General features: G+C 41.4%; 1 protein-coding gene across 1 annotated transcript; it reads right to left on the bottom strand.

The window, feature by feature from the left end:
* Positions 1–272: 272 nt before the first annotated feature.
* Positions 273–14,643, bottom strand: YIPF4 (Yip1 domain family member 4). Its single transcript, XM_060244338.1, has 6 exons — positions 14,346–14,643; positions 9,942–10,104; positions 8,777–8,948; positions 3,071–3,148; positions 2,378–2,491; positions 273–1,175 (listed from the first exon to the last, which is right to left on the bottom strand). The coding sequence occupies exons 1-6, from the start codon at positions 14,443–14,445 to the stop codon at positions 1,038–1,040; spliced, it is 765 nt and encodes a 254-aa protein (XP_060100321.1). The 5' UTR covers positions 14,446–14,643; the 3' UTR covers positions 273–1,037.
* Between the last annotated feature and the right edge of the window lie 1,712 nt (positions 14,644–16,355).

Below are 16,355 nucleotides of genomic sequence, written 5' to 3'. Positions count from 1 at the left end.
AAATGTTGAAGCACACTTAAATTGTATTAACTTCCACAGCCTTTTTTTCCTGCTGAAAAACTTATTCAGATTACTGACTCAGTACAACCGACATCCTGAAGTGAAGTGTTGACAATGTGCTCATCAGAATGAAAATCTGATTGTGTTGCTAAGCAAAGCTCCAGTGCTATCATTCTTCAGTCAGGCCCTTTATAACATAAAATGATACTATCCCACACTGAACAGTATTAAGTCAAAACAGCAGAATAAGGTGTTACAAAAACCAAGTACAGTTTGGGAGAAGGACTGTTTATTCCATTGTAAGACACTGTTCAGAATCATAAAAAGCTTTATTTACGGTAGCTTCTCTCCCCACTTCCTTGTTACCATGACCACAAAGTTGCAGGTTAAAAGAAGAGAAAACCTTTCTGAGATGTTTAAAATCAACACTGTAAAAATGTAGTCCTGTTGCACACACACACTACTGATAATGCAAGGACTAATTCCAACACTTGAATCTTCAAGTTGTTATGCAGTCTATAAAACATCTTAACAATATCATAAAGGTACATATAGATGATAAACATAAAGACACTTCTTAAAAGTCAGCAACAGCCAAATCAAGAGTATGTGAGGCACTACATTAAGAATCACGTCTTGATTACAGTTTAGTCTGAATAATCAGGAGTGATTCATAAGTATCTAAAGAATCTGCTGCGCAGAACACAAAAATTGAATTTTCAAACTACTAACAATAATCAGAATTCTCCTTTGTTTAATATGCCTATCACCTAGTCCTGGTGTAATTCTGCTACTTCAACTTATAAACACACGTTGTTTTCTTCAATAAATTGAAACCTAAAACTCTGTTATAAATCTCTAACATAACTAAACCTTTTTAAATAATGTACAGATATATATTTTAAGTTTACCACTTTTTGAAACCAAGACAACCAGATATGACATAGTCATTTCTCCTTTCAGCAGGGCTGTGTAACTTGACATTTCATCAGTCTCCATGGTAAGATATTGTTCCTGTCCTAGTCCAATACTGCAGGTCACACTCCAGTATACAAGGACAAAAAATAAATGTACAATAAGAAGATGGGGTAGATCAGGAGGGGCTTCTTGGTTTTAAACTCTTCTCCAACTAATAAAGAAGCAGCACTGTATGCAGCCCAAAAGACTCCAAAAAGCTGATGGAAAATAAAATACAAGATGTTATGCTATTTTACATAGGAAGAAGTATCCAGTTATTCCAAAAAATCAGCATTTCTTCCAGGAGCAAGGGGGGCAGAAGACTATAAATTACTTGAAACCAAGATCTGCCAAATTCAGTGGAACACAACAACCATTCAAGGAGGCAGGCATTCTTGAAAGGGTTTCTTTTAAAATCACCCTTTATGTTTAAAACTGGCAAGCCAATTCATTCAGTTGAAGATGTAACCAATTCATATGATTGCCTCCTAACAGTTGTTCTGTTAAGATAAAGATGCATTATAAAACTGATTTGTGATGTATGAACAAAATGTGTGGCATCATATGACATAAATCATGTGATCTTAAAACTGATTTGTGATGTATGAACAAAATGTGTGGCATCATATGACATAAGTCATGTGATCTTATACACTAGGACAGTATCACAAGATGAAGAAATACTGCAAATGAAGATTTGCATCACAACATTTGCATAATGACCAGGGGTCATTTTGTAGAAAAATAGGTGGTGGAGCTCATCCAGGGATTGTTATGCAGCTGCACATACTATTCAATGGACAAGGAGATGGAACTCTCAGAAGGAGAAGGTGGAACTCTCAGAAAAGTTCAGAAACTGCACTCCTGTGAGCTCTCACTGAATCCAAGGCCTGATCATGACCAAATATAATTTAAAAACCACAATCCTAGGATTCTGCATATAAGCATCTATTCCTAATATAAAGACAAATGTCAAAAAATACATAAAATTTATCCTATACAGAATAAACCTTACACTGAGATGTTCACCTGTGGAGCAAGTGGTGATATTCTTGAGATGCAACATGGGCAACTCACCAAGATGTACAATATTTCATATGCCCATGGATCTTAGGCCCAATCTGCAATGCTCAAAGCTCCAATGGAGCGCTCAGGTACTATTAGAAAAAAAAATCAGCTGATTTTCCATTCTGAATTTTATGTATATTTTGGTTATATTTATGGAGTGCACAATATGAATTTTACTGCAGAGGAAGGCTTTTAACCAAAACACATTTGGTATTGGTTCTTGCATTTGGATATGTCATAATTTTTAACCTGTATCTACATGATTGGACATTTGTCTTTATATTAGGAATAGATACTTATATGCAGAATCCTAGGATTCTTGACCCCCCGTCATGCATAACATTGAACTTACTTTTATTAAAGTAGAAACAACTTCAAATGATCCAACCACCAAGAGCACAGGTGCTATTACAATAAGAGGAAGTAAGGAATATCCAATCACTCCAAGAACCTGGCCATATGCTACCTGAAAATTTGAAGTTAATCAAGTTATGGACATCATAGATAACAATTCAATCTACCAACAAAAGTTCCAAATGACTGCTCAACCCTGAGCCCAAAAAGCCAATGTTTCATTACATCTTTCTTCTTCAGATAGTCTTCCTGCCCTATCATAGCACCATCCTAGCAATACAATCATCAACCTTATTTACATCAGTCACTGTTATTTCCCTACAACCTTGTTTGGTCAATCTAACATCTGCTTTTATCGACCATATTTTCATCCCACCCTTTATCTAAGGAGCACAGGATGGCATACCTGACTCTTCCCCCTCTTGTGCAACATTATATCCTCACAACAGTCACTCTTTCTCTCAGCCTAAGTCACCCAGCAAGTTTCATGACTGGTTGAGGATATGAACTTGGGTCTCACCAGAGCCAGTCTGACTCTCCAACCCCCTACACCACAGTTTATGTCCCAGGAAAGGTTCAGAACTGCTGGTGTTGATATGTTAAAGATATAACAGTGAAAATGCAATAGCTGAAATTAATTTTCAAGTAATTTAAGTCTTACAGATCAAATTTTCTTTCACAAGATTCATACCTCTCCTCCAAGAACTCTGGCCAACAGGAAGATTGTCAAGGATCCAAATATCCAAATAGTTATGATCCAGGATACAACCTTAAAAATAGTTTCTTAAAATTATAATCAATACAGTATCTTTTCACAATGAATAACAAATTTTGATGGAATTCTTGAGTGACAAAGTTTGACTAATTTCTATAAACTCTCCACGTTTAGAAGTTTTTTGAAAAACTAATTAGAGTGAAGATGGGGACGAAAAGTGCTGCTGCAATGGTGAGTGTTTGGCTTTCTTAACAGCCTTTTCTAAACAGCTAGGGGAAGTTGCTGAGAGTCTACGTTTGTGTGGTTGCTGGGGGACTGCTGTTTGTTTTGAGTGGGCTGTAGGTGACTGTTGCTGTTTGTAGGTGATTATTGCTCATTGAGAGTGTCTGTGTTGCCTGGGGCTGACTGCTGGCCCTACCCTCTTTGCATTTACAAGGCTGCACCTTGTCAGAGATGTGAGCTAAAGGGCTCTTGGCCTATGGCTTTTAGCCTGGGGGCTCTGTAAGAAGCCCAGGACGGACCAGGAACCAAGATCCCGAATTTCCTTGTGTTCCCAATAAGGTCAGTAGACTTTCCAGAAGGAGAGCCACATAAACACAAAAGGATTTAAAGGGAGGACTGTATATTTAATAAGCTATTATGAAGGTAGAATGCATCCGGGGGGTGGGGGCTTTCCAGTGTTTTGCACTGAGTGTCGCATGTACAACTATCTGCCTACTGAACAGAAGTCTTGGGTGTGTGCTTGATGCAAGCAGCTCCTGGTCTTCAGGGAACAAGTTCGCACCCTTGAAGCCAAGGTGGCTGACCCGGAGAAGCAGAAACAGTCAGTCAGGCACTCGGAGAAGACTCTCAGGGACTAGTTAGATAAGCCACACTCCAAACATGGCAGCCCCGTTGCTGCCAGGGAGCATGAAGGTCAAGAGGGAACAGGGCACCGTGCTGAGGATAAGGGGAATGCACCCTCAGAAGGGACCTCTTCTTCAGTTGGTGAACAGGTATCCTTTTACACCGAGGATAGTTTACCAGATTTGCTACAAGGTGTTGGTCATTACCTTCAAAGCCCTATATGGCTGAGAGACCGTCTCTCTCCACATGTCCCCCAGAGGGTACTTAGATCTGGAATGCAGAATTTACTGTCAATCCCCGGGCCAAGGGAGGTGAGATTGAAGTCAACTAGAGAGAGGGCCTTCTCTATTGTGGCCCCCTACTGGTGGAACCAACTTCTGGAAGAAGTAAGGGTCTTGCGAGACCTCATCCATTTCCGCAAGGCCTGTAAAACAGCACTCTTTCGACTCACCTTCAACTGAATAATAGTATAAAAGGATGCCCAACATTGCTGAATGCATTGGAACTACTATACTGGCACCAGAACTGTTTTTAAATTGTTTTAAATTATTTAATTGCCATTACTTAATCTGTCCTAATTGTTAAATCCTATTGTTTATCTGTTGTTTTATTGTTTTGATTTACTTGCTGTGAGCAGCTCTGAGCCTGCTCGGCGGTGAGGGCGGGATATAAATCCAATAAATAAATAAGGACCCATCCCTGGGCAGGGAGGGGGAGGGACTTGGTAGTTAGTGATTCAATCATTAGACAAGTAGATACCTTGTACTGACCATATGGTGACTTGCCTGCCTGGTGCAAAGGTAGCAGACATCACGCGTGTTGCTGATAGGCTGATAGACAGTGCTGGGGAGGAGTCAGTGATCATGGTTGATGTTGGCATCAACGATGTGGGGAAATGCAGTCATGAGGTCCTGGAGGAAAAATTTAGGCTGCAAGGCAGGAGACTCAAGGCCAGGACCTCCAAGGTAGCCTTCTCAGAAGTGCTACCTGTTCAACGCAAAGGGCTGGAGAGACAGGCACAAATTAGAAGTCTCAATGCGTGAATGAGACGATAGTGTAGGGAGGAAGGGTTCAAGTTTGTTAGGCACTGGGATGCTTTTTGGAACAAGCGGGAGCTGTACAAAAGAGACGGTCTCCACTTGTCCCAGAAGGAACCAGGCTGCTGGTGCTTAAAATCCAAAAGGTGGCAGAGCAGTTTTAAAACTGAACCTTGGGGGAAAGCCAACAGAAGGTGAAATATCTCTTGTTCGGGATCTCATCTCAAAGAGATGAAGGGTTGGCTGTTACTTTTCTACCAGGCAATGGATTAGAGTTATCCACTGAGACGGTGACAAACAGTCTGGACTGTCTGCCAAAGTCTCAAGGCAGCAGGAGGAAGGTTGCAGGTCTAACTTGCCTGGGAAATTATAGATGTTTATATACAAATGCTAAAAGTGTCCAAAATACAATTGGGGAGTTGGAATGCTTAGTGTTGGGGGAAAACATAGACATTGTGGGTATTTCAGAAACTTGGAAGAATGAGGAGAATCAGTGGGACACAGTGATTACTGGATATAAATTATATTGGAAGGATAGGGAGGGAAGGGTTGGAGGTGGGGTGGCTCTGTATGTCAGAGAGGGTATACAGTCCAGTAAGATTGAAAAGGTCAGAGAATTAGATTCCCTTCTAGAAATGCTTTGGGTTGAAATAGTGCACCCAAAAGGAAGTTTAACTATGGGAGTTTGTTATCGCCCGCCGGATCAAAAGACAGAGGATAATTATAATACGATGAAAGAATTAAAGATAGAGGCTAAACATAAAATCTGTGTCATAATAGGTGATTTTAACTACCCACAGATTGATTGAGTCAATATGTCTTCTGTTCGGGAGAAAGAGACTGAGTTTCTAGACACTCTCAATGACTGTGCTATGGAGCAGATGGTAACAGAACCTACAAGGGGTGTGGCGATCCTGGATTTGGTCCTAAGTAATGCCCAAGACCTGGTGAGAGATGTAAAAGTGATTGCACCTCTTGAGAGCAGTAACCATAATGCTGCTGATTTCACCATTTGTATAAATAGGGAGTTGCCCCAAAAGACCAGCACAACCACTTTTAACTTTAAAAGGGGTAAATTCTCTGAGATGAGGAGGCATGTGAAGAGAAAACTGAAAGGAAAGGTAAATAGGAGGCTATTTAAAACTACAATCCTAGAAGCTCAGATAAATTATAAACCACAAGTCATGAAAGGCAGATATAGGTATTTTAAAAAGCCTGCATGGTTAACAAAGTAATGGAAGCTGTAAATGGTAAGAAGGATTCCTTTAAGCGGTGGAAAGCTAGTCCAAGTGAGGTTAATAAAAGGAACACAGGCTATGGCAAATCAAATGCAAGACTGTGATCAGGCAGGCAGAAAGGGACTATGAGGAGCATATTGCAAAAAACATAAAGACCAACAATAAAAATTTCTTCAAATATATTAGAAGCAGGAAACCAGCCAGAAAGGCAGTGGGGCCCTTGTATGACCAAGGGGTAAAAGGAATACTGAAGGAGGATAGGGAAATGGCTGAGAAGCTGAATGCATTTTTTGCCTCCGTCTTCACGGTGGAAGTTGAGAAGTGTTTGCCGACTCCAGAACCACTGGTTTTGGGAGGGGTGTTGAAAGACCTGACTCAGATTGGGGTGACGAGAGAGGAGGTTCTACAACTGATAGACAAATTAAAAACTGATAAGTCACCAGGCCCGATGGCATACATCCAAGATGACGACTACTGCAGATTTATATCCCGCACTTCTCTATGAATCAAAGAGCAACTTACAATCTCCTATATCTTCTCCCTCCACAACAGACACCCTGTGAGGTGGGTGGGGCTGAGAGGGCTCTCAAAGCAGCTGTTCTCTCAAGGACAACTCTGCGAGAGCTATGGCTAACCCAAGGCCATTCCATCAGCTGAAAGAACTCAAAGGTAAAAATGTGGATCTCCTGACAAAAATATGTAATCTTTCATGGAAATCTGCCTCCGTTCCTCAGGACTGGAAGGTAGCAAATGTCCCCCCCATCTTTAAAAAGGGCTCCAGAGGAGAGCCGGGAAATTACAGGACAGTCAGTCTGACTTCAATACTGGGAAAGTTGGTGGAAACCATTATCAGAGAGAGAATGAGTAGACACATTGATGAACAAAAGTTTCTGAGGAAGACTCAGCATGGATTCTGTAAGGGAAGACATTGTCTCACTAATCTGTTAGGGTTCTTTGAGGGGGGGTGAACAAACATGTGGACAAAGGGGACCCAACAGATGTTGTTTACCTTGACTTCCAGAAAGCTTTGATAAAGTTCCTCATCAAAGGCTCCTTAATAACCTCGAGAGTCATGGGGTAAAAGGACAAGTCCTCTTGTGGATCAAAACCTGGCTAATTAATAGGAAACAGAGAGAGTATAAATGGGCAATTTTCTCAATGGTGGATGGTAAGCAGTGGGGTGCCGCAGGGCTCAATACTGGGTCCCATGCTTTTTAACTTGTTCATTAATGATTTGGAGTTGGGAGTAAGCAGTGAAATGGCTTAGTTTGCAGATGACACTAAACTGATCAGGGTGGTGAGAACCAGAGAGGATTGTGAGGCCCTCCAAAGGGATCTGTCGAGGCTGGGCGAGTGGATGTCAATGTGGCAAATGAGGTTCAACATGGCCAAGTGCAAAGTAATGCACATTGGGGCCAAAAATCCTAAATATAAATACAAGTTGATGGGGTGTGAACTGGCAGAGACTGACCAAGAGAGAGATCCTTGGGTCATGGTAGATAACTCAAATCAGCCAGTATCATAATGTTCCTGTATATATCAATGGTGTGGCCTCATGTGGAATACTGTGTACAATTCTTGTCACTGCACCTTAAATATATATATATTATAGCATTGGAAAAAGTGCAGAAAAGGGCAACTAGAATGATTAAAGGGTTGGAACACTTTCCCTATGAAGAAAGGTTAAAATGCTTGGGGCTCTTTAGCTTGGAGAAAGGTCGACTTTGGGGTGAGATGATAGAGGTTTACAAGATTATGTATGGGATAGAGAAAGAAGTACTTTTCTCCCTTTCTCACAATACAAGAACTCATGGACATTCAATTAAATTGCTGAGCAGTCGGGTTAGAACTGATAAAAGGAAGTACTTCCTAACCCAAAGGGTGATTAACACATGGAATTTAATGCCATAGGAAGTGGTGGCGGCTACAAGCATAGACAGCTTCAAGAGGGGATTGGATAAGCATATGGAGTAGAGCTCCATCAGTGGCTATCAGCCACAGGCATAGATGGAACTCTCTGTCTGGGGCAGTGATGCTCTGTTTTCTTGGTGCTGGGGGGGGGCACAGTGGGAGGGCTTCTAGTGTTCTAGCCCCACTGGTGGACCTCCTGATGGCACTTGATTTTTTTGGCCAGTATGACACAGAGTGTTGAACTGGATGGGCCATTGGCCTGATCCAACATGGCTTCTCTTATGTTCTTAAGACAATATATTTCCCTTCTCTAAAGGAGAGTTCACAGCAGCAATTTGACAATGCGAGGCAAACTTCCCTAAGCTTTTGCAGAGCTCTGTTTTCATAGTCAACAAAAGGAGCCACACGTGGAAGGAAGAATGTGATGGTCTTGAGAATTCATATAGCTAGAGGTTTCTATTTTGTTTACATTGTAGTAAGTTGTATTATAAATTGTCATAATGCAGCTATTCAATTCAAACAACAGTACATCTACAAGAAAGGGAGCTGTGCATGCATAATCAATGCAGGTGCAGATGTGCATCTGGACACATCTTCGTCCATATCACAATGCACATTCAGGTGCAGCTTGATTGATTACATTCACCTACCTTGAATTGTCCGTATAATGAGATCATTGAGAAGAAAAGAACAACTGCCAGTGGACCCCAGAAGTCAGGATTATCTCTTACTACTTGTCTATTAAATCCAAGTGAAGGCATTGGCATCAAGACACACCGAATTTTGTAGTATATATCTTTCAGATCAATGTCTAGTTCCTCCCTAAAGTTATAAAAACAAGACTTTCATAATATGTCTGAAATTAATTGAACAGAAGATTAATTTAGTTTTATGAAATAACACAAAGCTGTATTCAATTAATACCACTTTGAACAAAATACACCCACCAAAGAGACCCAGTTTCAAGAAGCACTAGCAGATTCCTGACCTGCTGTTGTGTTTTTTACAGCACAGCAAAGGATTGTTGGAAGCACACAAGAATGCACTCAAAACAAAAATATTTTCCTTTGTTTGAGGCAACCTTAACTCCCACTGAACAAACAGAAGCGCAGTCAATTTTCAATAACAGCAAGACCCTTCTTGCCAGCCCTATAAGCCCAAAGCCACAATGACCAAGAAAGTACTGGCTAACCCCAGTAACAGAGTTACTGTATTCCTGCAACTCCTTAATCATTCAAGGATGATATATGTAGAAACATTAGCTTTAAGCATCTTGTAAAAGCAAACAATCATCTACCATGTCTTGTCTTTCTTGGCATTTAAAGCACTGTCCTTTACATAAATATCAATCCTACTGCAGGGCTGAGTTCAAATGGAATTTGTATTCTCTGAGTATGTAAGCTGAATTTGAGCTACCTCCAAACCATGAGAATTCTTTTGTACTGATCTGAAAGCAAGATTTTACCTAAAATGTAAATAGGAATCTTGAATAAGAGTAATATTTTCATTAATAAAGCTGACTATACTGTGTGTCTGAATGCCAAAAATTACAGAACTTTTCAAACAGTGGATTTATGCATTTTAAATCTAATTATTTTAAACAGGTGCAATATGTAGTCTGTTTTAATACTGTTAATTAAATTATGATTAATTTATGATTTGTTTTACTTTGTTGCTACATTGTTCACCATCTTAAGTCCAAAGAGATAAATTGGGATAAAAATATTTTGAATAAATTAGATAAATATGACCATTTTATTTACATAAAAAGACCACACTCAAAAGCTAATAATGAACTTCAGGATATTTACATACAAGAGTGGTTTATTATCTTCAGGGTCATCATCTTCTACTTCCAAAAGCCAGCCATAGCCTCTCTGTCTTAGGAATGTAGTTGCAGAAGATTCTTTAATAAATTCTCCACTTCCTCCTCCAAGATTCAGCTTCACATCAGGAGAGGCTATTGAGCCACTAAGTTCTTAAAAGAAGAACAAGAGACACAGTTAGGAAGAAACACAAGCATGGTTTTCCAATTCAAAATGTAGGTATACAAATATTATTGACATATTATGCCTTATAATTTTTAGTGTATTATAACCAAAATTACATTAATATATACTTGAAGTGGTTTACAAATACCAAGATAAAAATACAATATAATTAACAATCTCAACCAACATTGAAACAAAGATATCAATTTTTAGGAATAATAGCCTGCCATTGCAATAAACTTCAGACTATAAGTGCCCTCCTAGAGGCTCACATTTTGGAGAAGAATCACTAGGGAAGGTGCTCTGTGGTTCTCCTCTGAAAAACCATTCCATATGGTCAGAGCCAGAACTGAGAGTGATAAAGTTCTTACTACTGTGAGGATCTTTGTTAGCAGGCAGGTTGATATGGGGAGAAAGAGCCTTCCAAGTATGTAAGTCTCAGGTTGTAAAGGGCTTTATAGTCAAGACCTGGAAAATTGGCATGGTATGAACATGGAAGCCAATGCCCATCAAAAGAGAGCATTTAACTAAGGTTTGCAGAATACCTTCAAAGGCAGCCATGCACAGAAGATCATACAGTAATTCATCACTGAGGTTATAAAAGCACAATTCTGCTGAGCTAAATCAGCAGAGTCAATGAGGATAATTTACACACCAAATAAAAATGGTATTTGTTTATCACACTGGATCACATCCTTATTCCAAGGAGTTCAGCATGATGTACATCACTCTTCCTTTCTCCATTTTACCTTCACAACAACCTTTTGAGGAAGGTTAAGCTGAGAAAGTGACTAGCCCATGGTCACCCAACAAGCTTCATGACAGAGTAGTATGCATCTGGGTCTCCCACATCCTAATCCAACACTTATACTATACACCAAGGCTAGACTCTGGAGGATATTTATTTATTTGATTTATATCCCATCCTCCCCACCAAAGGCAGGCTCAGGATGATTCACAAGTTGGGGTCAAACAATGACCAAACAAGTTAAGACAGCAATAAAACATAAAAACAATCATTAAAACATCAATATCAATAGGTGTTAGTGCAATAGTTCATACAAACAGTTAAAATTTCGACTGAAGCAATATGGTCAGCGTTAGATGTTCCAAAGAGGATACTCTTAGCAACATCATCTATTTACTCTTCTGAGAGCATGGTACTTCATAGAACATACAAATTGGAATGTACTCAAATTATATGGAATGAGTACTACCGGGAACAGGTCAATGAATTCTAGGTCTACGCTCAGATCTTTCCCCCTCCACACACATCCCCATCAACCACAGCAAGGCATATTAGTGAGAAACCATATATTAGCATTGTCAAAGACCAACTATTTAACAGCAGCTTAGGCATTTCATAGGCTACAGTCTACTTCTGCAGATGGAAGTTGCACACAAACACACAATATGAACCTGCCTGGCAATTAAGGTAGTCTTTAGAAGCCCTAGTCCACGGGAATCAAACATAAGGCCCAGGGCCAGAATTGGCCCATCCAGCATAATTATCCAGTCTGCGAGCAACTGGTGTAACAGAGGGAACAGGAGGTTGCTCAGGGGGAGAGTGGGTGAAGCCACACCAATCGGGACTTCAGTGTAGTGGAACAACCTCATCTGCAGCAGTGAGGCAAAACCCCTTTGCTTCAGTGTCACCCTCACTAGTATGCTGGGAGGTGTCGCAGCTGCATTCATGCCAGCAGAGAGTTCCAGGGGAGGTCACATGTCTCTTTGCTCAACCTGCATCTCTGGGGATGCTATCCTGGATGGTCATAGGGATCAGAGTCTGCATGTGGAGGAGGGGAGGTAGACAATCCTCCACAATTGGCCAGTGCCATCACCATATTTGTGCCCTCCCATGCAGAATACTCTTAGCAACAACATCTATTTGTGCCCTCCCAAGCAGGATACTCTTAGCAACATCATCTAAAAAGTGGCTGCGCTTTAACCCATGGGGAGCATTCTTCAGCAGTTTCTTCCACACTTTGGGGGCGTGATCCCTCCACCAAGCACACAACTCAGTGGCTGGTCCTTCCTTGCCCATGGAACAGACAGCAGCTGCCTCTTTGTGGGGGGTTATGTTGGCTGCTATCCTTTATAAAGTTTTTATCTTCAGTACCTGGCCTTACATTTTATGGCGCACATGGCCTAGTTCAACAAAGTGAAATTTATGTCAGATCTAGCCCTTATAACAAATGAGTTTGACACTTCTGCTCTAGTCCATGTACCTCCATCTTCTAAGGCAAAGTTGAAAGCAAAAAAGGAACCTCTAGTAAGCTGCTTTGTGTTGTGTAAGTACAGCCAGTTTGATGTAGTGGTTAAGTGTGTGGACTGTTATCTGGGAGAATCGGGTTTGATTCCCCACTCCTCCACTTGCACCTGCTGGAATGGCCTTGGGTCAGCCATAGCTCTGGCAGAGGTTGTCCTTGAAAGGGCAGCTGCTGTGAGAGCCCTCTCAGCCCCACCCACCTCACAGGGTGTCTGTTATGGGGGAGGAAGGGAAAAGAGATTGTGAGCCGCTCCGAGACTCTTCGGAGTGGAGGGCGGGATATAAATCCAATATCTTCTCCTTCTTCCATTTCAAGAGAAAAGAAGATAAAAAGAAGCAAAAGAAAGAACAAAGCAACTTGTACCTAGAACTCAATTCTTGCAAATAGTTTCCATTGCTTAATTTTCAGCACCAGGGAAAAACTTTTCTGTCTCTTTAGTGATCTCCCTCCCTCTTTCAGCTGAAATAGCTTTTATTAGTTTTCTAGATGTAACCAACTTTTAAAAAATCATATTCCACCCTGTTTAGTTCTGATTTTATTATCACAGTAGCTTTTGTTTAAAGTTGTTTCCACCTTTTAAAAAATGGATTTTTTTGAATCATAGAGCTTTTAACTGCCGTAAGGAGCCTCCAGATGATGAAAGATGCAGGATATATTTTAAATAATGTAGATGGAATTTTTTTGCATTGGAGCTAAAGAATAAACCAAGAACAAAAGTCACAATACTTGACCTAACTTTTGTGTGTGCCCTTAAATTCAAGCAAAAAAAAAAACACCCCACACAGTCATTAGCACAGATCTCAGAAAAATCCAGCCAAAGGTAATATGTGCCCCAATTTCACAAAATGACATAACATTTGTTGACAAAGAAGAGCTTATAGCTTTCAGCCTGGAAGGACTCGGTGACATCTAATTCTTCTTAAACTTGGCTAGGTATGGCAACATTGTTGTGTGTACTCACTCTGTATCTTATAAGACACCAAGGAGACCATGCAGTGCAACAATTACATTAAGTTTTGCAGCGATAAAAAGGTCTAAACATATCCCCGTAGTCTTGAAAACATTAGTTCTCTGTCACAGTCACCAGAATACACAGAGCAACTGAAGTGCATAGCTCTTGTAGAAACAGACACATATAAAGGATGCATGCTCAAGCTATACCAATTTTGGCAGAGAACTGTCTTGAAAAAATGTAGTTTCTACTAGGTTGACCATCTCTTATCTGACAAAATGGAGAGAACAATTACAGCCCACGAACATGATTTTTCTTCCAATCTATCTTCCACCACCACCCCGGCCCCATGATAACAGAATGATGTCCGTATAATAGCACCTTATACCTTACATGTCAGAACCATGTTTCCAACACAATCTACATGCAAGATCTGTACATGCTCATATCAGCTCAGGAGTCCCACTTGCCACATTCACAATCCATGACGAATCGGATTAGGATACGTGAGTACGTGACAGAAACCCAGAAGCAGCCAGGAACAGAAGCCTCGAACGTATTTACACGAATCAGCCCAAGATTCATTTCACTCCTCTTCTGAAGCCTCGTAACTCAAGGTACAACTGTATGCAGTAATCCCCGTCTAAACTCATCAGTTTTAATGAGTTAGAGTAGACCAACCCTACATAGGATTGCACTAGTAAGGGACGTTGCGCCATCAGAAGCAGCTACGTGAAAATGCTCTCTCATTTCCTTGATTTCTCCCTGGAATAAGCATCCGCCCTGGCTCTACGCGGGTGTCTTTGCCACGCAGACCAGGCTGGGCCACAAGGCTTAGTGGCGTTCACACGGCGTTCTCGTTCCACACCCACTCCGGAGACACAAGCCCAGGCTTGGAGCGGGGCTGCCAGTACTGGCCGCCCCCTTCAGTACCGGTAGCCCTTCGGAGCGCCCCGGGTGAGGGGAGGCAGCTGCTGCTCACGGCCCTCCCCTCGCCCACTCTTACCTTCCGCATCCGCCGAGGAGACGAAGGTGAAGTCCCCGTTATTCGGGGCATAGAGCGGTGGCGGAGGGGGAGGAGGCTGCTGAGGACCCGGAGGCTGCATCGTCTGGACCGCTAGGGGCCTCCAAGGCCCAGCGGAGACGATCGAGCAGAGCCACTGGGAACCGGGTCAGCAGCTGCCCGAACAGGCGGAGGCAAAGAAGCCACCACCTCCAGACAGGCGGGCAGACGGCGCGACATCAGAGACACAACCCTCCAATTGGGCCTCTGAAAGGCTGTCGCGCCCCGATTGGCTGGCCGTGACCTCTTGCACATTGCTACCGCCTTTCCAGCCCCTCAGTCCAATCTCATTGGTCCGCAGGACCGTCGCAACTGGTGATTGGCGGAGAGTTAGTGAAGAAAATAGATTAGTGGCGAAGGAGGGAGTTGATCGTTGTTTCGGCCACTTTGGGCTCCAACGCGCCTTCCCCTGCTGAATTTGGTTTGTTTGTACTGTGTAGCCAGTGGAGGCCCTTCTCAGGATAGTAGAACCTTTACAAGAATTTTGTATATGCCCTGCCCACAGAGAAAGGAGGCATAGCTCACACAAGAATACCTTCCTCCACTGATGGAGAACATACTTTGTGTGTAGCCCCTGTTCATAAATACTCAAATCATTCTAAACTATTGGCAAGCACCAGTTTCATGAAGGGTGGTCTTCCAGTTGTCATAGCAACATGATATAATTTTTAACATAAGTACATGGGACTGTTTTTCTGTATGAACATGTCACAGATCAGGTGTGTTTCTCTAGCTGAACCACTCACAATACTTTAGCTCTAGATAGGAACACACTGTGTTGAAAATGCCGCAAGACTATGTCTGGTGCCCGTCAAGTGTTTTAAGGAAGTGTGTGGGTCAGGTAGGGCCTATGTCCAACAAGGCTTCCAGTTGACTTGGAGATTTGACTTGGTGTGCAGATTTTTAAAATGTTGCTTTAACATCAGCTGTTACCACAGCACAAGGATTTGTACTCTATTACTGCAGTTAAGCTGTGGCAATCATTTTGTGACAGACTCCACGAACCACAGCAGCCATTTTTGTGGCAGCCATTTTCTTGCTGCATCCACCATGCTGTATCAGAATTCCAAATGTGCCTGCAGGCTCAAAAAGGTTGGGGATCCCTGTTCTAGCATGTGTACAATGTGTGCTACAGCTTCACATGTAATATTCTGTGTATAAATATCAAGGATACTCTTTATTGTTCATCACCATTGTGGCAGCCTTCACTGGGTGCTTCATTTTAATGCTCCATCTATAAAGAGGGCATGATGGTTACATACTTAAAGTTACATATAATAAGGACAAATAACATAAGTATTGCAAACAACATATAAATTACAATATTCTAAAGGAATTGGAGAATATAAATTGTAGGATGCCTAGGAAAAATGCTAAATGACAGATGGTTGTTTATTACTTCTATATATTTTCAACTTCCCTCATGTTAGGGAAATTATAGCATCTTCCTCTAGAGAAAATTACAACATATTCTTGCAGCATTTTCAACACAGAGCTCCTATTGAGAGCTAAAGTATTGAAAATGGTTACATGTGCGAATCTAGTTAAGACATATTAAGCTCTTCACCTTCTTTGTAAAACTATATTCTAGTCACTTAAATTTACTAGCGCATGCTCTATAATTTTTAGGTTCAGTATGGCCAAATGCAAAGTAATGCACATTGGGGCCAAAAATCCTAACTAAATACAAGTTGATGGGGCCCAAACTGGTAAAGACTGACCTAAAGAGAGATCTTGGAGTCATGGTAGATAACTCACTGAAAATATCGAGACAGTGTTTGTCTGAAATTTTAAAAAGGCCAACCCTATCCTGGGGATTATTAGGAAGGGAATGGAAAACAACTCAGCCAGTATCATACCCCTGTATAAATCTATGGTGCAACCTCATTTAGAGTACTGTGTACAATTCTGGTCACCACACCTCAAAAAAATATTATAGCATTGGAAAAAGTC

The sequence above is a fragment of the Heteronotia binoei genome, chromosome 1, assembly GCF_032191835.1.
Source record: "Heteronotia binoei isolate CCM8104 ecotype False Entrance Well chromosome 1, APGP_CSIRO_Hbin_v1, whole genome shotgun sequence".
NCBI lineage: Eukaryota > Metazoa > Chordata > Lepidosauria > Squamata > Gekkonidae > Heteronotia > Heteronotia binoei.
This window is presented reverse-complemented; position numbering and strand designations above follow the sequence as displayed.